This window comes from Amphiura filiformis, chromosome 3, assembly GCF_039555335.1.
Source record: "Amphiura filiformis chromosome 3, Afil_fr2py, whole genome shotgun sequence".
In the NCBI taxonomy this organism is placed as follows: Eukaryota; Metazoa; Echinodermata; class Ophiuroidea; order Amphilepidida; family Amphiuridae; genus Amphiura; species Amphiura filiformis.
Genome location: NC_092630.1, coordinates 79,569,833 through 79,593,767, shown reverse-complemented (window position 1 = coordinate 79,593,767; position 23,935 = coordinate 79,569,833). Strand labels below are relative to the sequence as shown.

At 41.3% G+C, this 23,935-nt stretch overlaps 1 protein-coding gene across 1 annotated transcript in view; it reads left to right on the top strand.

Moving 5' to 3' along the window:
* Positions 1-1,046: 1,046 nt before the first annotated feature.
* Positions 1,047-23,935, top strand: part of LOC140149216 (DNA mismatch repair protein Msh6-like) — a 29,446-nt gene continuing 6,557 nt past the window's right edge. The window contains exons 1-23 of the mRNA XM_072171435.1: positions 1,047-1,189; positions 8,553-8,726; positions 8,879-9,183; positions 9,745-9,833; positions 10,033-10,120; positions 10,416-10,475; positions 11,045-11,119; positions 11,388-11,523; positions 11,814-11,879; positions 12,647-12,798; positions 13,233-13,304; positions 14,002-14,227; positions 14,887-14,956; positions 15,232-15,367; positions 15,703-15,875; positions 16,247-16,345; positions 16,880-16,960; positions 17,705-17,800; positions 18,282-18,381; positions 18,851-19,006; positions 19,467-19,699; positions 20,408-20,540; positions 20,854-20,952. Of these exons, the coding sequence (XP_072027536.1) occupies positions 1,177-1,189; positions 8,553-8,726; positions 8,879-9,183; positions 9,745-9,833; positions 10,033-10,120; positions 10,416-10,475; positions 11,045-11,119; positions 11,388-11,523; positions 11,814-11,879; positions 12,647-12,798; positions 13,233-13,304; positions 14,002-14,227; positions 14,887-14,956; positions 15,232-15,367; positions 15,703-15,875; positions 16,247-16,345; positions 16,880-16,960; positions 17,705-17,800; positions 18,282-18,381; positions 18,851-19,006; positions 19,467-19,699; positions 20,408-20,540; positions 20,854-20,952 (2,832 nt within the window). The 5' untranslated portion in view covers positions 1,047-1,176. The remainder of the gene's footprint in view (positions 1,190-8,552; positions 8,727-8,878; positions 9,184-9,744; positions 9,834-10,032; positions 10,121-10,415; positions 10,476-11,044; positions 11,120-11,387; positions 11,524-11,813; positions 11,880-12,646; positions 12,799-13,232; positions 13,305-14,001; positions 14,228-14,886; positions 14,957-15,231; positions 15,368-15,702; positions 15,876-16,246; positions 16,346-16,879; positions 16,961-17,704; positions 17,801-18,281; positions 18,382-18,850; positions 19,007-19,466; positions 19,700-20,407; positions 20,541-20,853; positions 20,953-23,935) is intronic.

The following is a 23,935-nucleotide window of genomic DNA, read 5'->3' as shown; positions in this document are numbered from 1 at the left end:
GGTGGACGGTGTTGAAGGCTTTTGAAAAGTCCATGATTATCATGTCAGTTATTACAACAACAACAAGCTTCAAAAAAGCAGTGGTTCACTAACAAAACTGTCAATGAAAAAGGAAAGTTTCTTCTATCTTCTGAAGGTTTCTTCTTGACATATCAAAAACTCTTTAATTAGGATCATTCTTGGTTGATATAAAAAATGTGTTCATGTCATACTCTGTTAATGATTTAAAAATGGATACAAATTCAATGCATTTTGAAATCATTAATAGAGTATGACATGAACACAAATTATAACTTTGCAGTTTCTTTATTACATAAAATGATCCTAGCAATTAGCTCTTGGTTCAGTGACACTCCAAAACAAAAACTAAATAACTTTTATCAATTTTTTTTGGTTAAAGTATGTGCATCCGACGGATAAGATGCAGTGAATTTCTGTGCATCAGACGGCAAATCTGGGCATCACTGTTACTAACTCTTGATATTATTTGAATGTTGTCATTTTACAGTTGCATCTCAACAAGTAGGTGATATAGTGTGGGCCAAGCTTGAGGGCTATCCATGGTGGCCAAGTCTTGTATGTAATCATCCAGCAGAGAAAACTCATCTCAAGAAAACAGGAACCAGCAAAGCACAGACTCATGTGCAATTCTTTGATGACCCACCAAGTAGAGCTTGGGTTATGACAAAGTAAGCAAACAAGATTACTTTTGTGTGGATTTGATATAAGAGATTGAAGTAGTGGCCTAGTGCAAAATTATTACCTAACAGGCTGAACGAAGTAGATTGGCCAAGATTTGTTTATTTAAATAAAATTCTACTCTGCCATTGTATATTTTGAATTCATGATGTCAAAAAATGGGTTGGTCGAATATTTTATTTTGTAGGTTTAAATTATTTTGAATTCTTGCTGCATGGAATTTGAGTCTTCAGTCAGTAGACAATCTGTGATAGTGACATCTAGAGTCTTTATTTTTTTATCATTGAACAGAAATGTAGAGAAATACGCAGGAAAGGAGTCCAAAGACTTTCAACCAGGTGGACGTTTCTTCAGTCAGAAATCGGACATCAAAGCAGCAGTTGACAAGGCAGAAAACGCCTCTCACTGTCAGTGAAGGAGAGGTTGGGACTGGTCGTGTGCATAGCATCTGACAATGAAGAAGAGGATGAGGAAGACATGGATGTGCAAAGTAAGTTTGGTTAGATTCTATTGCTTGTTGGCTACTGCATTTAGATATGTGACCATCCACCACAAATAAGAGGCACATTCACCTCAAAATAAGCTTTACAATGATACATTACATACTCATGGATTGATTGAAAATGAGTAAAAAATAACAATTAATGCAAAACTGGGGAAATTGTTTGGACTCAGTACACGGTCGATCTTACCGTTTCGATGTTGATTAAGATACTTCTTGCATCGATCCCGAGATGCTGAAAAACCAATAGTCATTTTGTCCCACATAAATGAATAAATAACAAAAAAAAAAACCCGATCCCCCGGTGGACTCACCCAAAAGGTGACGTCACACCATCTGATCGTCCCTTATCCTCCTTGGTCTCCGACTGACACAGACGTGCCTATCGATTGTTCATAGCACTGTGTATCAATTTCTCGACCAAAGGCGAGATATACTGGTTGTAGTTTCACACCTTAGGTAAAACCAAACCGGTATTGTTCGGCTGAGGATAGTTTTGACGGCATTTTCTGGCGAAAAAGTGACAAAAACGATCCAAAACTTAGCTACATATCGTGCCTCCGTTTTATCACGGGACACACGAGCAATTCAAAATGGCCGCTTTCGTTGACGCCATTCATTTTGTTTCCCACGTAAAACAACCATTGCAGCCTGTAAGTTACAATAGATGTTTGTACATACACATTGTATTTCATGTACGGTAGGTTATTGTTGCTATGTTAGGGTGATTACTCTATCGTTATGTCTTCATTACCGTCCAATAAAGACGAGTTAATCAGATATTCATACGGTGGGGATTGGTAGGGACCCGTCTGACATTTTAGTAATAAAGTTAGCCAGTCCTTACTTTACCACTAACGTTAGCGACCAGCCTCCGTGCTCAGGTTTGCTTACTGGGCTTGAGTCGCGTGTTGGGGGGGTAGTGCCCCTCCCTTTCTCCTCGCTTCGCCTCGGCCCTGTCGGGCTTGCCCTTCCCTGGTGACGGAGCGGGACCCACACCCGCTCTGTTTCACCACAGGGAGTGCTCACGATCTTCTAGATGTCTTTCTTTTGCTTAGGACTCTCCGAGTTCCAGCTTGACGATTGGGATAGGCTCCGCCATCGCCATAAGACGAAGAAGAAATCTACCAAGGGCACTGGTAAGGTCGACACGGTGGATTCTGCTGTGACAGCCCCTATGGGTCATGGCAGGTCTGCTTAAGGGGCTCCGGTCCCCGGACAAGCAGGCGGTTCCTTCGGGACTGCTAAGGCCCAAAGGCTCAGCAGCCAGCGAAAAGCACTGACTATACGTCGGAGCAAAGTAGCAGGCAGCAGAGCGGTAACCACCAGCTTAAAACCCCAGCGGGTTTTGCAGCAGGAGGATACCAGTCGACACGGTAGATTCTGCTGTGACAGCCCCTATGGGTCATGGCAGGTCTGCTTAAGGGGCTCCGGTCCCGGACAAGCAGGCGGTTCCTTCGGGACTGCTAAGCGCGTCCAAAGGCTCAGCAGCCAGCGAAAGCACTGACTATACGCCGGAGCAAAGTAGCAGGCAGCAGAGCGGTAATCACCAGCGAAAACCCTAGCGGGTTTTGTAGCAGGAGGATACCAGTCCTCTAGCGAAAATCCTCACGGGTTTTTAGCAGGAGGACACCCGTCTGTTGCAGGCATATATACGGGCTCAAACAGCAACAGTAGTAGCCAGCGACGGGCAGCATGCAAGGGTACCCGGGCTTGCCTGGGTTGAACCCTAGCATGCATGGGTTCAGCAGAGACGATACGCTGCTAACGCTGTGGGTGTAGTCTTAGCAGAACCAACTGGGGTTGTCACTGCGGCAGCGTTCCATGGCGGGACCGCCGAGTGATACCCTGGGCCCTAGAATAGCTGCTGGCTGTCCACAGGGACTGGCTGGCGATTATTCAGGGGTTGGGCTCGCAGTCTCTCACGGGACAGCGACCCAGGTGCATTCGGTGGCAGCTACAAAGACGAGCCACGGCTTGACTTCAGTGGTAGCCGCTATGCACCCGCCCATAGCTGCCGTGAGTGGTCCGCCACACAGCGACCTTGGGCGAAGCTCTAGAGGGTACAGTAAGTAGCTTGAACAGCCTAGCTGATCAACAACCCACTTATGTCCTCGAGAGCCAGCGGAGCGTGGGTGATCCATTACCGTCAATGGGTCAATTACCCTCTCTTGATCGATCACTGTCAAATCAACAGGGCATAGCTCCATTGATTGACGCTGCCTATTCAGGTGGCGAGGTGATTGATCGGGGTTATGCACGCTCAGCTACCCGTGGTACTAGGCAAGCTCCCTCTAGCCAAGGGACAGCGGTATAGCGGGTACCCATACACGGCTTGATCCCCTTGCGGGGAACGCAGTGCGGCGTGGGTACAGTGGGACACAGCCGGGTGCCCTCACGGGCACCTACGCTGGAACCACGCATACAGCGGTACACAACCGGAACCCTCACGGGTACCCATGCTAGTACCAGCGCGGTACCACGCCAGCACACAGCTTGATCCCCAAACAGGGAACGCAGTGTGGCGAGGGTACAGCGGTCCACAGTTGGGAACCCTCACGGTACCCACGCTGATACCGCACCGGTACCGCAGCACCCGCCTTCGCCGCCACAGTCTCTGTGGCAACAAGGGGAGGCGGTGCTGGTACTGCAGTACCATGGGGTTACCCTGGTGGCGGATCCTTTCAGGGTCAGCTGCCGGCTGGGTATGCCCCGTGGTACCCGCCGCAGGGTGTTTCTTCCACGGCCTAGCACCGTGGCAAGTGTCGCCTAGCGATGGCCACGCAGTACCAACATCAGCTGTTGACCAGGCCAGCCGGCATGGGGCTAACCCAGATCTTGATCAGGGTAGGCCCGATGCTGCTAGCGCTTAGGACGACGGCTGCGAGAGCATGCGGACCCAGTGGTGCCATGGCGGATACCTCAGGGTCTTGCGGAGTACTCCCTCTTCTGCTGGCAGGTAGTCGGCGAGCCACACAGTGGTTATGCCTTCTTACCCGCTTTCAGATGCCCGTCCTCAGTTACCGTCATCATCGGAGCATGATACGGATACTGTGGGCGAGGAAAGGAGTCGGAAGCTGAGTCCGGTAGTGACATCACTACAATCTCCTTCCCCGCTGCCCCGCGAGGGAGCAACAGCACTGATCTTCCTCCGGACACCCCTAAGGGGGAGTCCATGGAGGAGGACCAGGGATCCTTTCAGTAGGATGCTCAGCTGCTGCTTCCTCACAGGGGACGCCTGCACTCTCATTCCCGCAAACCTCACGGGTAGATATCGTGAGGGCTGTCGAGCTCAGTAGAGCTATGACGCCGCGTGCTTGCACGCTTCCTCTGCGTGTAACGCGGAGGACCACGGACCTACCTGAGGGGATCCGAGAGGGACCCAGATGTCGTCAAGCGTATCACGCCAGACAACATCTGAGCTCTTCCATGAGGTGAGCCTATTAGCGGTGCTAACAGCTAGCCTCAACGAGAGCTCCATGGGCCTAGCCCATAGGGTGTCCACTCAGCGCCGGGGGGGAGGGGCCTGCCACTCCAATCGCTCAACGCGATGGAAAGGCAGGGTCCTTTTTCTCTTTGGATGCTTCTGCGCCACGGTGGAGGACCGTGCAAAGAAGCTACCAACGGGAGCACTCTGAAGAGGTCGGAAACTGCCCTTACCATGGGTAGGAGCTCCGACTTCAGCAGGCCGTGCACCACCAACAGTACCCGAGCCCACTACCTCTGCAGCACCCATTTCTGGGAGGCGCAAGGGTAGCACAGGAACAGCTGGCAAGCCCCGAAGAAGAGCAAGCGCTCTTCCAGGGAAGCTAGGCAGAGCATTCCTGGGGGCTCAGCGGTTTTTCCACAGGGGATCTCCCAGTGGACTCCACCGCTTATGGCTTTCACCCAGAGGTGGGAAACCATCTCTTTGAGCGCCTGGGTATGGTCAGTGGTGAGTGGGGGTTACAGACTGGCAACCCAGTCTCCCCACATTCGCCTGCACATTTCAGAGGTCCACAGTAGTGCCGCCAGACGGCCCCCAGCGTCGGGCACTACTGACAGGGATCACACAGCTTCTCACGAAGCGGGCGATTGTCCCGGTCTACCCCCCGTTCTACGGGTGATCTTGGAGCCATTGGCTCCAAGGAAGATCGGCGACGGAGCCCCATCCGGAACCGCAGGCTGTTGAACACGTTCTTCAGGCCCAAGAGGTACAGAATGGGGACTCTCGCCTCGGTGCTAGCCTGCCCCATCAGGGGCATGGGAACAGCATCGCTAGATCTCTCGGACGCCTATCTGCATATGCCAATCGCCTCTCAAGATCGGAGGCATCTGCGCTTCTAGGTACAGGATCAAAATTACCAGTTTTGATACCGGCCATCCGGCCTGTCCATCTCTCCCAGGGTGTTTAACACTCTTGGTCAGAGCGGTGGCAGCGTCCCTGAAGCACAGGGGTGTCAACATCAGTTGCTACCTGGACGTTTGGCTCATATACGGACGCACTCCACTGAAGACTACGGGTCTCATGGGGTTGATAGTCCGAGGGTGCGGACCCTGGATTTTTTTATCAGCTCAAAAAGTCCAGCGTGGTCCCGACGCAGACACCACTATTTGTAGGGGCCCAGATCACCCTCACGGAGGGGTTCGCGGTGCTCTCACCCGAGCGGGTGACGAACATGGTGCGGTGTGCCTGACTCTTGGCCGAGTCTCGGGCAAAACCCGCTGTGGCATGGATGAAGGTGGTAGGCCTAATGGCCAGTATGGTAGACCTCGTACTGTACTGCCGTTTCTACGTTAGGGCTTACCCAACTACACCTTCTAGCCTGCTTGCAGGCCCAGTCGTCACCCAATATCCTCGCGGTTCCGTTGTCGGAGATCGCGCGAGAGGAACTCTGGTGGTGGACCCATCAGCCCAATTTGACCCAGGGTGTCAGGTTTCCTGCACCCCGGTATGTCACGTAGTGACGACCATAGCGCCAAAACGGGGCTGGGGGTCCACATCCACGGAGACTCCGCCTCGGGCCTATGGGGGCCATAGAGACAGAGTTTCACGTCAGCCGCCCTCGCTTACGAGATAACACAACCGTGGTAGCCTACCCCAACAGACAAGGGGACTCCGGGCCACCACGATTGAGCCTGCATGCACGACACCTGATAGGGTGGTGCAAGTTCAGGCAGATTACGATGAGAGCGATACACATCGCGGGCGTCACCAGCATCCTCGCGCACAATCTGTCACGAGGAAGGGTGTCGGGACCAGCAGAATGGTCCCTTGCTCGCAGGTCGCTCAGACGATCTTCAAGGGATGTACCACCCCTCGAAAGATCTGTTCGCATCTCATCGCAATCATCCACTGCCGTGTACTGCTCAAGGGTCGCGGACCCCAAGCATTCACCGTGGACGCTCTGTCCATAGACTGGGGAGGGATGACAGCTTATGCAGTCCCTCCGATCTCACTACTCATGAGGGTGGTGGCCAAGATCGGGTGGAAAGACTGCATTGTCATTCTGCTAGCGGCAAGGCCGCTGGCACTCCCCGAGGTACCAGATCTACTCCGGATGCCCGGAGCGGAGGTACCCAGTCTATCACTAGAGCACCTGCAGTTAGCTGCATGGCCCTTACCAGGGAACACGCAGCGGAGGGATACTTTTCATCAGAAGCTGTTTTTCTCATCGCCGGGGCTAGACGGAAGTCTACCTCCGTACGTATAGCCAGAGTCTGGCTCCATACTACGCTTGGTGCAATGAGACAAATAGCTCTCCGCTAGAGCCTCTGTGCTGCTAGTTCCGGAGTTTCTGACAGAAAAGTTCCAAGCAAGACTTCAGCGGGCCACTGGGGCCAGCTATAAGTCAGCTGTCCTCTCCATTCACCGAGGTTTCGAGACGGGTCGACTATCATAGCCGATGGTTACCTTATTAGTCTACGCCCGACGGTATGTTCAACAGTGTCTACTAAAAAGGAAAGTGATCCTCCTAAGGGATCCCAACACAGTCTTAGATTACTTTAAGGGTCACCTTTTGACCTTCCGTCAAAAGCGACGCTTAAATACGTAACTCTCAAGATGGCTTTCCGGTTTGGCGTTGGCTTCGGGAAGGCGGTGCTGAGTTGCACACGGTCTCGAGGTTAGCTTCCGTGTTCACAAACACTGGAGCGACACTGTTTCGGGCGCTCTGTTCTCGTGACTCACTGAACGGCGCGGTGCATACCGACATTCGTCCCTCTCCAATCCCCAGGGTTGGGCAAGGTTCGGCTGAAGCCAAAGATAGGCTGGGGTGTCCGATAAGGCGCTGCAGCACTATTTCTTCCGAACACAAGCCTTGCGAGGACTCACGACCGCATTCATCACCCTTACAGAGCCTTTCGGTCCAGCCGCTGTCGCAATGGCTGGTCCAGGTGTTGGTGGGGTCCGGGATCGCGAAGGTTTCGCGCCCCACGACCCACTCGACACAAGCTATCTCATCATCTTGGGTATACCGCTCGGTTGTCCCTTGAGGAGATCTAGGCGGTGTCCCGAAGCCACCTTCGCCCTTCTCTCACGATACTTCCGTTTACGTTAGTAATCAGAGACGGGCGGAGGTTTACCGGGACATTGTTCGGGCGATCATAATACGGTGGTGTACGGGTACCAGGTTTTCAGACTATACAGAATACTCAGCATGGTAAGAACCAGTGTCGCTATTCTTAACCACCAAACTTATTAAGTAAGGAGGTTTATGTCTGTGATCGCTGGTTCTTACCATGGGGAAAATATTTTCTGACCTCGCGAAAACCATCGTTACCCGCTCCCGATCCCTGATCAGATGCTGACCAATCTTGTACCTCCATCCGTCGGTTACTTGCTAGATCGATCTTTCAGATGTTGATGCAAGAAGTATCTTAATCAACATCGAAACGGTAAGATCGACCGGTGTACTGAGTCTAGTCCCAAACAGAAATGTTTGGTAGACTCATAACCGTGCGATCTTACCTTTCCGATGTTGATTATCCCGACCCCGCCATCCCCTACAAGTTTGGTCCGAGTAGGGGATCCCAAGTCGGATAAGGGCGATCATATGGTGTGACGTCACCTTTTGGGTGAGTCCATTGTTGTTTGGGTTTTTTTTTTGTTATTTATTCATTTATGTGGGACAAAATGACTATTGGTTTTTCCGCATCTCGGGATCGATGCAAGAAGTATCTTAATCAACATCGGAAAGGTAAGATCGCACCGGTTATGAGTCTACCAAACATTTCTGTTTGGGACTATTTTCTATTGTTTTCTAAGATATTCAATTGACCATATCTCAGAACTAGTTCTTTCACATGTATATATCCATTGTGAAAGTGATATCCAATGAATTGTGTGCTGATGATGTGTTTATCTATGCAGATGGTGATGTTGGTAAATCAACCGAGAGCAAAGAAGATGATGAGGACAGTGATGATGATGTTGGAAGAAAAGCTGCGACACGAAAACCTCGTGCAGCATCTAGCAAAGCAGCTAGGATACAGCAAAAACGGAAAAAGAGGAAAATGACGCTAGACTCGGAAGGAGAAAGCTCAGGTAAGCAGATCATATTTGATGTTATTTACCTGTGTGTAGGATTGAAAGCTAGGGAGTCAGATGTTCCAAATTGTGACAAAAACACCAAAAAATTTGATTGCAATAATTCTGAATAAATTGGAATTATATCCTTATTACATTTCTATCTACAGAAGATGACTTCAAACCAGGGAGTGATGAATCTGATGATGCTGCAAGTAGTGGAGTGGATGAAGATGAAATATCAGAATCCTGCTCAGAATCAGACCCTGAAACACCTGTCAAGAACCGTAAGCGCAAACGACCTGCAGCTGCTAAGAACAATAACAATGATTCCAACAAGTCTGTGCGTAAGGTTCTACAACCTAGTCCTACCAATGATGATGATGTTCCAACCACGCCTGTAGTGAAGAAAGCATTCACGCCATCTGTTAGCTCCAATACTAAATCCAGACTTGCTGCTTTCTCAGCAGTTGAGGTATGATTAAGTACAAGTACATGTAGATGCCAGATGAATAATAAGAAATGTCATTTGCTAGCTTTAGATAAAAGATGTCACAACAATAGTAGAGAATTGTCTTCCTTCTTCAGCCTATTTCGCTGTACTGCAGGAGGAAGGCCCAGGGCGAGGTGTCTTCACCAATTTTCCACTTAACTCAGCTCAGCTCTTTGCCAAGCAATGAGCTGTTAGCTCTTCCTTCTATCCCCTGTTCTGTCTACCTTCTGATTAGGTTTCCTGGGGTCCAATCTGTTATTTGTGTGTCCACCTGTTATCATACCTCCTGGTTAGGTGTCCTCCATTTCTGTGATTTTATGGTCATTATAATATCCTGTACTGCCGATTTTGTTCTCAGATCAGTATTTGTTACTCTGCCATTCTTTGTAATTCCTATCATTATCTTTTCCGTCACTCTCTCTGTCACCCAGAGTATGTGTAGAAGTTGTGAAATAGAAAGTTTATTGTGTTAGCTAGGAAAATAGTGATTTCAAAAGATTTTCTTGATTAAAATTTTAATGAAACATATTTTACTTTTTCCAGTCCAGTCCAGTTCCAAGTGCTCCTACAGATCCGGAACAAGCCAGATTTCCCCATCAGAGGCTGGAATGGTTGCAAGATGGCAAACGAAAGTAAGTCAAATATGTCAGCTTGAAAAATCTTTGATAGGTGATTGTAGAATGTGTTTCTTCCATTATTGCTTTGGCATTTATTTTGGTGGGCATAGCTGTGATGTTTTGAAATGGGTTACAAGTTTCACCTTTTTCATAAAAAGTAATTTTGTGTTTGTATTATTTATTTATTTATATTTATATTTTCCTTTTCATATAGAGACAGAAAAGGTCGTCCACAAGATCACCCAGAGTATGATTGTCATACGCTGTATGTTCCCAAGTCATTCCTGGATAAATGTACTCCTGTAAGTATGATATTTGTTGGGCATATAACTACTTTGCTGATGTAGTATTTTGGAAATTGCCAATATGAAGTATTTAAGCTATTTCAGATCAAAATAAAGTGCATACAGTTGTTCATAGCCTTATGTCAGCCAATGTCAGCCTTATGTCAGCCAATGTCAAGCCAGGCAGTGTAGAAATGATGTAATGGGTTGGTAGAATGGAATTCAAGTGACTAGTCAATTGTTGTAGATTTGCTGTTTTTACGATGTTGTTATTATGAATAAAAGTAAATATTCTGCATAATTCTTATTACAGGCAAGTAGACAATGGTGGGAAATGAAGTCACAATATTTTGATTCAGTTCTATTCTTCAAGGTATGTACACCAGAGTGATATGTGTCTATAGTCAGTCAACTCAAAAGTACAAAGTAAATAGACCTCAGAAACTGGAGGTATGAGAATAATTATTTCAGTGCAATGTGTGTGTAAATGCTTCTTTGGTGTGCCAACTGCTGCACGATCTGTAATTGCCGAACGCACCACGCTCTTTATGCATTGCATTTTTAACACGCAGTGCATGTGACGCAAATCATCGACCCCCGATGCCACAGATTTACTTTGTACTTCTGAGTTGACGGACTATATTAACAATGCACAGAAAAGGGTTTTCACACAATGGTGCTGATTGGTTGAGGAATAATCAGAGTCCTAATGAGTGCTCTACTTAATTCATCATACATGAAGAGCAATCAATTACCAAGAATTCATAATTATTCACAATTCAGATTACAATCACTCCCATGACAGCTCTCTCCCTCAACGTGTAATGTATGTACATGTATAATTTTCCTGTAATGACCTGATATGTAGACAATGATTATAAGCATTTTTCTTATATTTGTAGCTAATTTTGTTGTATGTTTACATAATTTACATTTGATTAGATGGGCAAGTTCTATGAGTTGTACCACATGGATGCAGAAATTGCTGTTAAGGAGCTGGGTCTCATCTTTATGAAAGTAAGTTATCAAGTAAAACTGATAATGCATATTTAAAATAGAATTACTGTAGGTTTTTTCAGAGTTTTTATTATTTGCATAATTTTGTGGTTGTCATCCACCACTTTTGGTTTTGAAAAAAGATAGCATATTTGAAAGTGAGCAGATGAATATAATTATTTAAACGTGCATGTTCTTAAAATGTTCTATGTAAATTAAATACCTACTAATTAAGGGGATGAAGCAAGTTACTTGCATAAATTGAATACTGTTTTGTTCATGTGAACAGGGGGAAGTTGCACATTCTGGTTTCCCAGAAATCGCCTATGGTCGCTATAGCGATACATTGATCCAGAAAGGTTACAAGGTTGGCAGAATAGAGCAGACAGAAACCCCAGATATGATGCAAGATAGAGTCAGGAAAAGTGAGTAGCTAGGATAACTTTTTTTGTGAGTTATTCAAATAAATATTATATTATTATTATTGTCAGCAAGGTTAAAACATTTCTGAAACAATGAGACTTTCAGCATGCTAATATCAAATGGACAAAAACACCGAAAATGAAACAGCAGCGTTACTGGATGAGCTGGCTTCAAACATACGATAGAGCAGCTTGGTTTCAAATGGTTGCACACACATTGATTTCCTCTTACGGTGATATTCTGTTGATGATGTATAAGATAAATTCAAAATCTTGTTTGTATTTTGTTACAGTGGGAAGAAGCTCAACTAAATTTGACAAAGTTGTGAAGAGAGAAATGTGTCGCATATCAACCAAAGGTAACTACATTCATATTCATAATAGTTAATACAAGTGCTGTATTCATACATTAATGGTCTGGTTTACCTGTATCATTGATGACAAAAATTTGAGATCCCATGTAACACTGCATAATGAGCAAGAAGTGACTTTTAGAATTAGACCTTGTTCTAATCTATTTATATATGTTATCAATCACACATATTGGTGGTAAATATCCTGTTTTCAGTAATGATATGGATTACTTGTTTTATTGATTAAAACATAAGTGATATCATTTGACAACTAATGTTCATGAAGTAGGGGAAGAATTGACAGTAAATGTGTATGTTAAGAAGCTAGGTCTGGCTGTGGCGATTCACATTAATATAGGCTGACCAGTGTACTCTACCTCATGATTTATTTACTGCTGCATCTGTGAGTGAATGAATGAATGAACAAATGAATGAATGAAGGAAGGAAGGAATGAATGAATGATGGCAAATATATATGTGATGCGATCAAGCAAAATCAGTCGGCACTCGGAAATATCGATTTTGAGATATAGCCAAACAAAGGATATATTTTCTTTTGTTTTTTGTTTTGGAAACTCTTTAATTGCTCATATCTTTGGAACAGGTTGTTCAATTTTAATGGGGTTTTCTGCAAAATGCAGCTTTGTAAATGCCTCTTACTATCTTATAAGAAACTGACAATTTAATATTTCCAAGTTCCGACTGATTTTGCTTGATTGCATCACATATATAGGGCTTGTTTATACTTTGTTTGTCATGTTTATTTGTATCAGGTACAAGGACATACAGTTTTATTGATGGTGATACCTGTGAAGCACAAAGCAGTTATCTATTAGCCATAGCAGAGAGACCTTGTACAGATGGCTTACATGGGGATAGTATATATGGTGTGTGCTTTGTAGATACATCCATTGGCAAGTTTCATGTGAGTAAACATTCTCCATACTTTGAAGGAATGCTTGTATTTTGCTCGATAAGATTTTCTACATCGTGTAAATAGGAAATACATTTGTGTAAAATATTATTATGTTGCATGCAATAGTCACATTCAAAATGGCATGGTGCCTTAAATTCAAGTATAGGATGTCACATGTTTGCAATACAAGAAGGAGAGAAAACATCAGGAGCTTTACACTTCTGCCTAACATATGGCATTTTAAAGTGTGATCAGACTGGGAGAGGTTATCCTTACTCCTTACTGCTGAATATGCTGACCGTAAATGTAAAGGGCAATCAAATTTTATTCATCTAATATGATGCTTTCACAATCAGAAATACTTTTGAATGAATAATTAATAGACTCAACTGAAACAGATCAAAAACAGCTGTATAATCAAGAACCATATGTTTTGTCTGCAGCTAGGACAATTCCAAGATGACCGCCATTGTTCCAGATTCCGTACACTGATAGCTCACTACACACCAGCACAGGTAAGTCAGAAATATATTCACTCTTTAAATCTGTCAGTTATTGCTTGCTTCCAATATTTCCAAACAACAGATACAAATGTCATTTCATTGTCAAAATTCTTTAGGTTTTTTGTTGTAATATTTTAGTGAATGATAATCATATGATTGGACATGAGATTTGTCTAAGCTTTATGATAAACTAAATGGATTTAGGACATCAGCATGATCAGGCTTCAGTGCAAGAGGTCTTGAGGCCTGGTATGGTTGAGTTTAACTTAACCTGGTGTGGTTGGAAAACATTCTTGTGAAAATAATAGTGCAAACTTGAAATTCCCCTGGACAAGGAACTAGCAGCCTAGTTGTCTTGGTTTATACCTGTTTATTACTTGGCGAGCTGATCTTGGTTGCGATGGTTTCTAGGAGACTGAGCTGCGTTCCGGAATGTTGTTTATTGACCAGTGTGTCTTGGGCCACAGTGGTCAGTTTAAGTCTTGTGAAGTGTGTAGAAGCCTGTGGGTTGGCATTCTGCACTATAAATCAACAAATTTAAATTAATTTTAATTGCTTGACAATTCAACAGATGAAATTAATGATATTCAGTTATATTGTACAGTCAGCTAATGTGTGCATTAAAAAAACCCAAGTTGTGTGAACTTTGGATATATACTGTTATTTTTTTTATTAGACTTATTAGTCATCTAACATTTTCTTCATTTAGGTATTGTATGAGAAAGGCAAAATACTTGCCAAAACCCAGCAGATTCTCAATAACAGTCTACTCTCAGTCATCAAAGAGTCTCTTGCATCGGGATCAGAGTTCTGGGATGCAGGCAAGACTCTCAAGACTCTTGCAGAAAGCAGATACTTTGAGGATGAGGATGGAGAGACATCAGATGAGAACAGAGGACAATGGCCAGATGTTATCAAAGGAATGATCTCAGAAAGTAAGCTTCTTTTTTGTGTGGATATTCACCAAATGACACTTTCTTGTTAATTGGCTTGAAAAGTAGATCTTTGAACTACGATATCTGTATTGTCAAATCGAAGATGTCGGTTTTGATCTTAAAATTGTCTTTTGTCAAGTTGTGAAATAATTTTTTCTGAATTGAGTGAAACTGAAAGTATACCGTGTGTCATAAGTCTGTTCCTCCCCCCATAAGAAAACCATTTTAACATGCTTTAAATTAAACTTACACAATTAATTTGATGTTAATTTGTTACTGGTTATTGTTTTAGATTAATTAAAATGTCACTCAGCAATTTATTTGAAGTTGTTGTCTCGTTATGGTCGATAACCTCCGAAGGTATGCAAACCTCGATTATTGTTGTTTTTCTATTGAAATCAGAGGTTTGCAGACCTTTGAATCTGTCAATACATACAAAATTAGCTCTAAAAATCTAGAACAACGGCCGACATATTTTTTTCTTTGCAATGCGCCTTTGGATTCATTGCCGCTAGTAGCCCAAAGGCAAATAAACAGAGGGGGTACTTCCATATTGATGCTACGCTCCATGGGAAGTCGGAATATAGGCGGAACGGACTTTCGACACACGGTATAGAAGGCGACTCTTTTTTATGCATTTTTCTACAATTTCCTTACAGTGGATTCCCTTGGTTTGACAGCTAAAGATGGATGTGAGTTGGCTATTAGTGCTCTAGGTGCATGCACATGGTAAGCTTGTTTTCCTTTAAATCACTTAACAGTTCATACTCTTCATGCAATTTTGGTGTTTTTGAAGTGCAAGAAATCGTGTCCTGTTTAGATATGGAGGAACACTCTGGAACACAACCTGTGAGACAGTCAGCCAGTCACCAGTGTAGTTCCTAAACATTGCTTTGTTGCAAACAGGATAGTATTTTGACATCTACCAGCAAATATCCATCAACTCTATTTGGCTTCAATGTTTGGTTATTCTTTAAAATGTGTTTTATTTAATTATTTTGAAGGTATTTAAAGAAATGCTGTTTGGAACAAGAACTGCTATCCATGTGTAACTTTGAGGCCTACACACCAATTGACTCGATACTTGGCGCTGAAGTGAAGCCAACTGTTGCTGAATTTACATCAGGAAGACAACATATGGTAAGAGTGATTTTGTTGTTATGTACTTCCTGGTAATATTGAAGCTAGTATAGAATTTGTTTTAACAGCATTCACTGGAGATGTTTTTGGGCATCATAGTGAAGGGATGCACAAAATGAAATCATATGGGGATGGATGTCTTTGAACTGCTACAATTTGTGGGGTATGTTAAAAAATAGTGTAATAGGAAAAGATAGTCATTGTGCATCGTAAACTTACAGAACTACTCCATGAAAGAAGCTTGTTCTTGTCTAATAGTGTTCATTAAGCTTGTATAATTCAGCTTGATTTAATAATTAATAAACATCCTTGTTTGTTATTGCTATTGTTGTCAGGTCCTCGATGGAGTAACATTATTCAACTTGGATGTCCTTGAAAATAGCTCATCAGGAACTCTAGAGGGCACTCTACTAGAGCGACTAGATCAGTGTAGTACGCCATTTGGTAAACGGCTGTTTAAGCAATGGCTTTGTGCCCCTCTGTGTAATCCAAAGTCAATCAATGACAGGTATGTAAAAAAGTTATATGTAGGAATATTTTGTATTAACTTTGGTACTAAAACTCTCTTGTACTAGTGTCTAAATCTAACCCTGAAACAAAAAATACAAAGGGTATATATGCCAATCATTGGATAACAAGGTTTTGATTAAAGTCATTGGAGATTACAGGAAGTGATCTCTTGCACTAGCTCTCATAAATCATCTCCTAGATGTTATCTTAGTAGACTGTAAAACTGTCATTTATTTAAAGCTGATTTGAGTTCGGTAAATGTTAGTACTTGTGCATGCAGTTTGTATCCTGAGAATGGGAATGCAATTATCAGAAAACTATCATTAACATGTAAAAAAAAAAAATTAACATGTAAATGTCTGTTTACAGATTGGATGCTATTGAAGATTTGCTGGGTGTGCCCGACAAAATGTCAGAGGTCACAGAAATCTTGAAATCCTTGCCAGACCTGGAAAGATTGCTGAGCAAGTAAGATATTATTTAAGTAATGACTTCATTGTGAATTGTAGAAAGAAAGAAAATTGCAACTTCGGCAAAGAGAAGTGGCAAGACAGCACAAACAGACAGGGCAGTTACTTGTAAGCCATGACATAATGACTTGGTGCCAGTGAAGGCTTTCAATTTTAAATTATTGTATATAGGATGTAAAGTGAGGTATTTGCACAAACTTGAGTGATATCACATTTAAAATGTTTGTATATTTCCTTTCTATCAGCTTCCGGATTCACAATGCAATTTGTTACTGCATATCTGACGTAATATAATCAGATTCACTTAGGCCAAAGTTTGAATTTGAGAATGTCAAAATAATTTCTACATTACATTTAGATGTTAAAATAAATAGGATCAAAAACAACAAAAATTAAGAAAGGGAGTGTTTCTAAAACATAACTTCACAACTTTTTAACAATCACAGAATTTGGTATGAGTGGATTAGATCATGTCACATAATATTTTGTCATTTTGACAATCATAATTATTATGTAATGTTTTTTGTTACAGAATTCACACACTTGGTTCAGCCAGACGAAGTAAGGATCATCCAGATAGCAGAGCCATATTCTTTGAAGACACCACATACAGGTATGGAGTAACTAAAGAATAGATCTTTAGATCAAAATGTTACACAAGTGTAATGAAATGTTATACCTACCTACCTGCCCGCCCACCTGCCTGCCCTCCCGCCCGCCCTCCATCCCTCTTAGGGTCCTGTGGCCCATAAGGCTGCAAGTCTACTCCTCCAGCTGTCCCTGTCTCTAGCTATTGGCTTGGTTTTGTTCCATGACCTCTCCCTAGTTTCTCCTTTCTTTTTCCACTGTCCGCCTGCACGTTGTTTTAGGGCAACCAACTTTCTTTCTGTCTTCTGGAGCCTAGGAAATAAAATAAAAAAGGCATAAAATGTTCAAATGACCCAATTGAGGTAATCATGGACTCTTTTTCACCCGTTCTTATAGTACCGTATTTCGTGAAATAGTCGCCCTCCCTCAAATAAACGCCCCCACCACTTTTTTCAACCAAGATGTTTCAAAAATGCTGATATTTCCATGCTATCTTGTGTAGTAAGCTTACCAAGTTGCGCACATGGTCGATAATAGCGTCAATAATTGGCGAAAATCTGGATCAGAAACCCGGAAGTGAGCCAGAAGTCAGTGTTTCTAGTTCATAGTTCGTCATTTTAGCGTGTGTTTTCCTTTACCTAGTGATTTTAACGGGAATTATCATTCTAAAATTGACCTTGAATAAACGCCCCCCTTGGGAAAATGTAACGCCCCCGGGGGCGTTTATTTGACGAAATACGGTAGTTATTTTATTTGCATTGTATCACAGCAAGAGGAAGATAGTGGATTTCATCACAGCTTTGGATGGATTCAAGAGTGCTATGCTTATAACAGACCAACTCAAAGATGCAGCCCCACAATTCAAGTAAGTACTTACAATTTTGAATACATTATAAAGAAATTGAGACATTTTAACAGCTGCATTGCACACAATGAATGAATACTGCAACACTTGTGCAACTGTAACCTGGTTTCAGCCTTTGTCTAACATTTGCTCTGCTTTTATCAGATTTACATGTTGTAAGAATGAACCTGAGCAGTGAACTTTGCCAGTGAACTTTTGACAAGGATGATATGTAAAATCAAATCAGCAAATCAAAAGCATTCATTAGCATCACTGATACAAATTGAAAGCTGAGCGGTAAAAAGACGTATCTCCATTAGCTGCTGTGTGGATGTCCGGCTGTGATATCTATGAGGTCTCTTAATGGACAGTGCTACTGGGTACATATACTTAGATTTGTGCATGAGAGAACTTGTGTAATATCACAGGCAATCATACTCAAAACAGCTAATGGAGATGGGTCTTTCTGCCACTGAGCAATCAATGTTTTGTTATGTAACAGATCCAAGCTTCTTCGTCAATCAACCAGCCTCGCAAAGGAGGATGATAAGTCATCAAATGGCATGTTTCCTGACCTCCGTGAACCACTCAGATTCTTCAAAGTAAGTTTATCCATCACCACCTAAAAGAACAATGATACTCAAGAATTTCATTCATAGGAAGAATTGCAACACCAATGTTTGAACTGATTTTAATAATTAGCAGTATTGAATGTATTGAATTTCTCTTGATAATGCATATAATTTGTTACACATTTGTTTGCTATATTTTCAAGATTGGTACTTCAGAGTGGCAAACTCTTGTGTTCACCAATAATGTTTTACATTTCTTTGATTGAATCAATGAAGGATATTATTTACTTCCAATATCTCATCCTTGCCATTGTATACTACATCTGGAAATTGAATTAAGAATTTTTTCACATATTGTCCAAATTGACTAATTGTAATACAGAATTGCAATTTCTTGTTCGCCAAATCTAATTTTTGCTGGGCCAAAATCGCAACATATGGCCTCTTAGTATACATGGATCCTCTCTTAATTTTGTTCACTTTATTTTTTGTTTGACAGAGAGCGTTCAACCATGACAAAGCTCGCCAGATGGGAGCCATTATTCCAAGTCTAGGAGTCATCCCTGAATATGACAAAGCTCTGATTAGTATGAATGCAATCAATTCTCAGCTGGATAGGTTTCTGGAAAAACAACGTCAGCGATTAGGATGCCGGGTAAGGTCATTGCACTATTGAGATTCAATTTCATTCCCAATTTGGTTAACATATATTAACTGTTATGAGCAAGGAAGAATTAAATAGTCTTGACAATTCTTTTTTATGTTTATTGTTAATATTTTCAAATATATAGTAAAATTCAAATTTGGTTAATGGCCATAGCTTTTAGATCTTTGGGGAGTAAAAGCCCCAAAGGTGTACTCGCTGCTAGTGAATAAATCCATGTATCTTAGATGCTGCCAACATGCTTTTATAGTGTCTTTGGGTTTCTTCGACAATTTTGTGTCAATCTACTCATGTTTTAAAAAAACCTTAATTTGCATTTTAAACACAAATTATATGTGTGTGTGGATATGTTATGGCTAATTTATTCTTCAACTTGAACCTTTGTACAAAGGTTCTGACATGTGACTGGAAAGGGTAATAAACTATCCTATTTACATAATTATCTTTGTAGCGGATCAACTACTGGGGAACAGCCAAGAATCGATACCAATTGGAGATTCCAGAGGACGCTCTTAAAAACAAATCCCTGGATGACTATGAAGTGCAATCATCCAAGAAAGGCTTCAAGCGATTCTGGACGGCAGAGATCAAAGAGTATCTGGCAGACATGATTAGTGCTGAGGAAAGGCGAGATGCAGCTCTCAAAGACTCCATGAGGAGGGTGTTCCATGCATTTGATGAGTAGTAAGTGTTGAGAAGAAAATTTGTAAACACAAATTTCTAATCTGAAGAATGGCATTAACATACTGCATTCTCTCTAAATAACGCTCCGGGGGCATTGTTTCCCAAAGGGGGCGTTAATTAGAGGTCTTTTTTACAATGATAATTCTATTAAAAACATGGCTAGTTCTGTCTGGCAGTGCTTTGGTGCTCCACAAACAATAAGGAATTTCTACAAATACTTTCAACACTGTCGATAACAATGGCTGCACCCATGGATATCTTGAAATCGGTGATGGATGTTTGAAAAAAACAGGTACTGTATGGTATTTTGTCAGCATTAATGGAACAGTTTCTTTTCATTTATTTGAGGGGGCTTTAATTAGAGAGAATATGGTAATTTCAAAATTACATTTTATTTTTTAAAGAAATTTGTTCTTGAATTTTGATGATAAATATCTTTATGGCAAATATGTGTGTGCATTATGGTCATTATGGTTCATTTGTGGCTGGAGTTGGTTGGTGTCATAAATGATGGGTGCAAAGGATAGGGAGATGCACTCAACATATAATATAGTTGCATATATTTTCCATGTTTTAGGTTTTTAAAAGGAAACCTATAGCAAATTTGCTTATATAGAATCTCATAATATTGCAGTGAATCTAAAAGTTCCCAGCTGAACATTGCAGTGGAAAAATCTAAAATGTAGCTTATTTTATGACATGTTTCAGCTACAAAGAATGGGATGAAGCTATCCAGTGCTTATCTGTTCTAGATGTACTACTCAATCTAGCTCAATACAGTCAATGTGGAGAAGGAGATATGTGTAGGCCACAGATCATTACACCAACAGCAGGTGCCAAAGTAAGTTGCAAAGATTCATTTCACTCTAAAATTCCCTAAATAAGAGTAAACATTTTCAGCAAGACTATCGTAAGCTGAAATTAAAGTTTTCCATTGAAGGTAAATGTCAGATTTTGTTGTACAAGACCAGACAACAAAACATGACATATAATTTAATTATATCTGCCGTAATGAAATTATTCAAAGGGGAAAATTTTTCCATATTTTGATATGTGATTGTTTGATGAATGTAAGATTCAGAATAGCAGTAACATCATGTTGCCTTGTGCAATACATTTTGAATATAACAAGTTTTATTTGGTATCTTTTACAGCCTTTGATTGCCATTCAAAATGGCCGCCATCCATGTATTGCTAGAACATTTGCAGGAGGTGATTTCATTCCAAATGACACCTATGTAGGAACTGCTGAGGTAAGCAGAAATTCAAAAGAACATTACTTTTGACATTTGATTATAATTGTGTATTTAAACTTTTCTGTTTCTATTTTTGTTTCCTGTACCATTTTGGGTTCTTATTTTGTAAAAAAACTAGTATTGATAAAGAATTGAAAAACTTATCAGATATTAAACTCATGAGTGAGCTGCCTTTTCGTATATCTCTAGGATGCTTCTTACTTCCGATTTGACATCTTAAACAGTGATGTAAAGTTCAATTACAAAAGGTAGCCATATATACATATCAAGGATCTTAGCACTAGCATGACAACATGTCTACAGAAGAAAAAAAAACATTCTGGAACTCTTGCTTAATTTGGAAGGACTTATTAACATTTAAGAGGGACCCCACCTAACTATCATACATGGTTGGCCAAGGTCAAAAAATGTTTATGGTGTTGGTCGAAAGGGCTTTGGGTGTAGATTGTAAAAATCCACTTTGCTCGCTCATATGTTACCCGTTGCCATGGTAACGACCCGAAATGTATTTTAGGTGATTTTAGCTCATTTCAGGCTGAAAATGCTGAAATTTGCCTAATAAAGAATGGGCCATAGCTCCATTATTCGAGAAGATAGACAAAATTTGATTAGATCCTTACAATGGACCATCTTTCTACTTTCCAACAAAAAATAAAAATTATTCATGTGGTGTTCGGTTGTATCTTTTTTTGACCTGGCAACACTTAAAGTTTTGCCATTTTGAAAAAGTGACAATTTTGACCTATTTTTGAGGTGCAAAAAAACTATTGGCCATGACTCCCAGAATATTGTAATTGTGGTTGTGAACAAACCAGACCATGCCCCATTCAAAATTGATATAAATTGCTTGGGGTTTATATCAGTAAAGCGTAGTGTTGCCAGAAAATAACACATTTGTTGAAAAGGGCTAAATTTGACTGGGAGTGTTTTTCCCCAGTATTTAAGTAATACTGAACATATTTATTATGTTTGTGCATCATGTTATCTCACAATTGAATGTTTTGGATTTAGATATTAAATATTAAACAAACTCAATTTCTATTTTGATATTTAAAGTGTTGCCAGTATTCAAAAACTGCATTTTAAGGTATTTTAGTCAAATGACTAGTAATTGGCACATATTTAAAAGTCTAAAAACAAATGATAAAAGTATAATCACTTGGATTATACTTCTGAATATTGATGTAGCAGGCCTTTCAACTCATTCAACAATAAGCTATGGCAACTGCAGGTGTTGCCATAAAATAAGCAAATTTAGTACTTTCTTTCTACAGACTACATTGTTATACCCTGATTTTTGGGAATTTGAGAATTCAATTCTAAACAAAGTGTATTATGTTTTAATGTACTATATACACGACCTGTGTTAACAGAAAAAAGACACACTTCTGAGCTCTTCTGCATTGCAAACATTACAAATAATATGAATTTGTCTGCCCTATTTCTCCTAACAAGAGTTATTTAACATGCTCATGATCGGGGTGAATTTTGGTGGAAAACACCTGTGAAAACGTGCTCCTTGCGCCGTTTCTTTTCTTTTCTTTCTTTTTCCTTTTCTTTCTTGCTCTCTCACTTCTCTTTAATTTTTTTTCTTTCATTTTTGTCAGGGGGGCACTCTTCTCCCTGTCCCCACCCTTAGCTACGCTACTGCAAACAGAACAAAATGTTGACCCCGTTTTTTAGTCGGTGCATAACCACATAGCTTTATTTTTGATGCCTCTATTGAACAAAGAATTGTCCAAAGGTGAAAAGCATCAAAATTGCCCAATCATGGATTTGCATCATTCGACTTTACGCTGTATTTTATTGGCTCTCTATATATTTATGTTTAAATAATGTGAGTATATTTGGTTGAAACACAGCACATGCTATATAAACATTTCCCAATAAATTTTAAACACTTCTTTTAAACACTTCTTTTCTCTTAAATGAAAAACAAAACGGTAGAAACATTTCAACTTTGAAGAAAAACAAGTTCAAATGAACATTAGGAAACATACATTGTATATTAAAAGGAATAAACCAATAATCTGAAAACATCAAAACACCGTAGTGCGGATGGCGCTGGCATGCATATATATTGAGAAAATATTGAAGATAAAATAAGCAAGAAACTGCAGCCTAAAATTAATGCTAAATCGAACCATTGAAATATAGGCCTATTGAAAATCTAACTGGCAAAATCATGCAACAAAGAAGAAAACAAAGGAATTAAATTGCGAATATCATGAACATAAGAGAAAATAAGAGTAACATGATTATCAATGTATCATTGCCCTCTATCCCACCTTTGTCCAGCTGATACAGTAGCGTAACCAGGATATGTTCAGAGGGAGGGGAGCATATTGGGGGGGAGCATATGGGGAAAATAATATTAATTTCTTCAAAAGAGTCACAACCGTTTCCAGTAATCAGGGACTTAAATTAATTATAGCAGTCACTTAATACTCCTAATTAGTCCGAGCATGGAAGAAGCTATGCGGTTAATGCATTTCTTCAATGTAGCGTATGTTTGAAGTAATAAAACTGGAATAAAAATAGTGTAATTTAAAAATGAAAAAATAATTCTCTGTAATTCTTACAATTATCCTAGAATATATAAAAGTGTACTTGACATGCTTTGTACCAGGGACGTAGCAAGCGGGGGGACATGGTGGACGAAATCCATAGGCCCCGGGGGTTCAAGGGCCCCAAGCAAAAGATAAAATGAAATAAGCACAGATTAAGTAGCTGCTAAAAGGCAGGGCCGAATTTACCTTGGTCTGGCTAAAATTTGGAGTCCCCAAACACACCGTGAGGAAGGCATGTGCTGCACGCAAGAGGTCAGTTTGGGTTACAAATTGGGTGCCTTCTATAAAATCGACGCGACAGTAGTGGCAGAAGCATTGCAAATTAGAGGAAGATAAGCATATTTTGTTCCGATCTTACTAGAACATTTCTTGCTGTGAAATTAATTTTTTAATTTCGGACCATTTTAGAC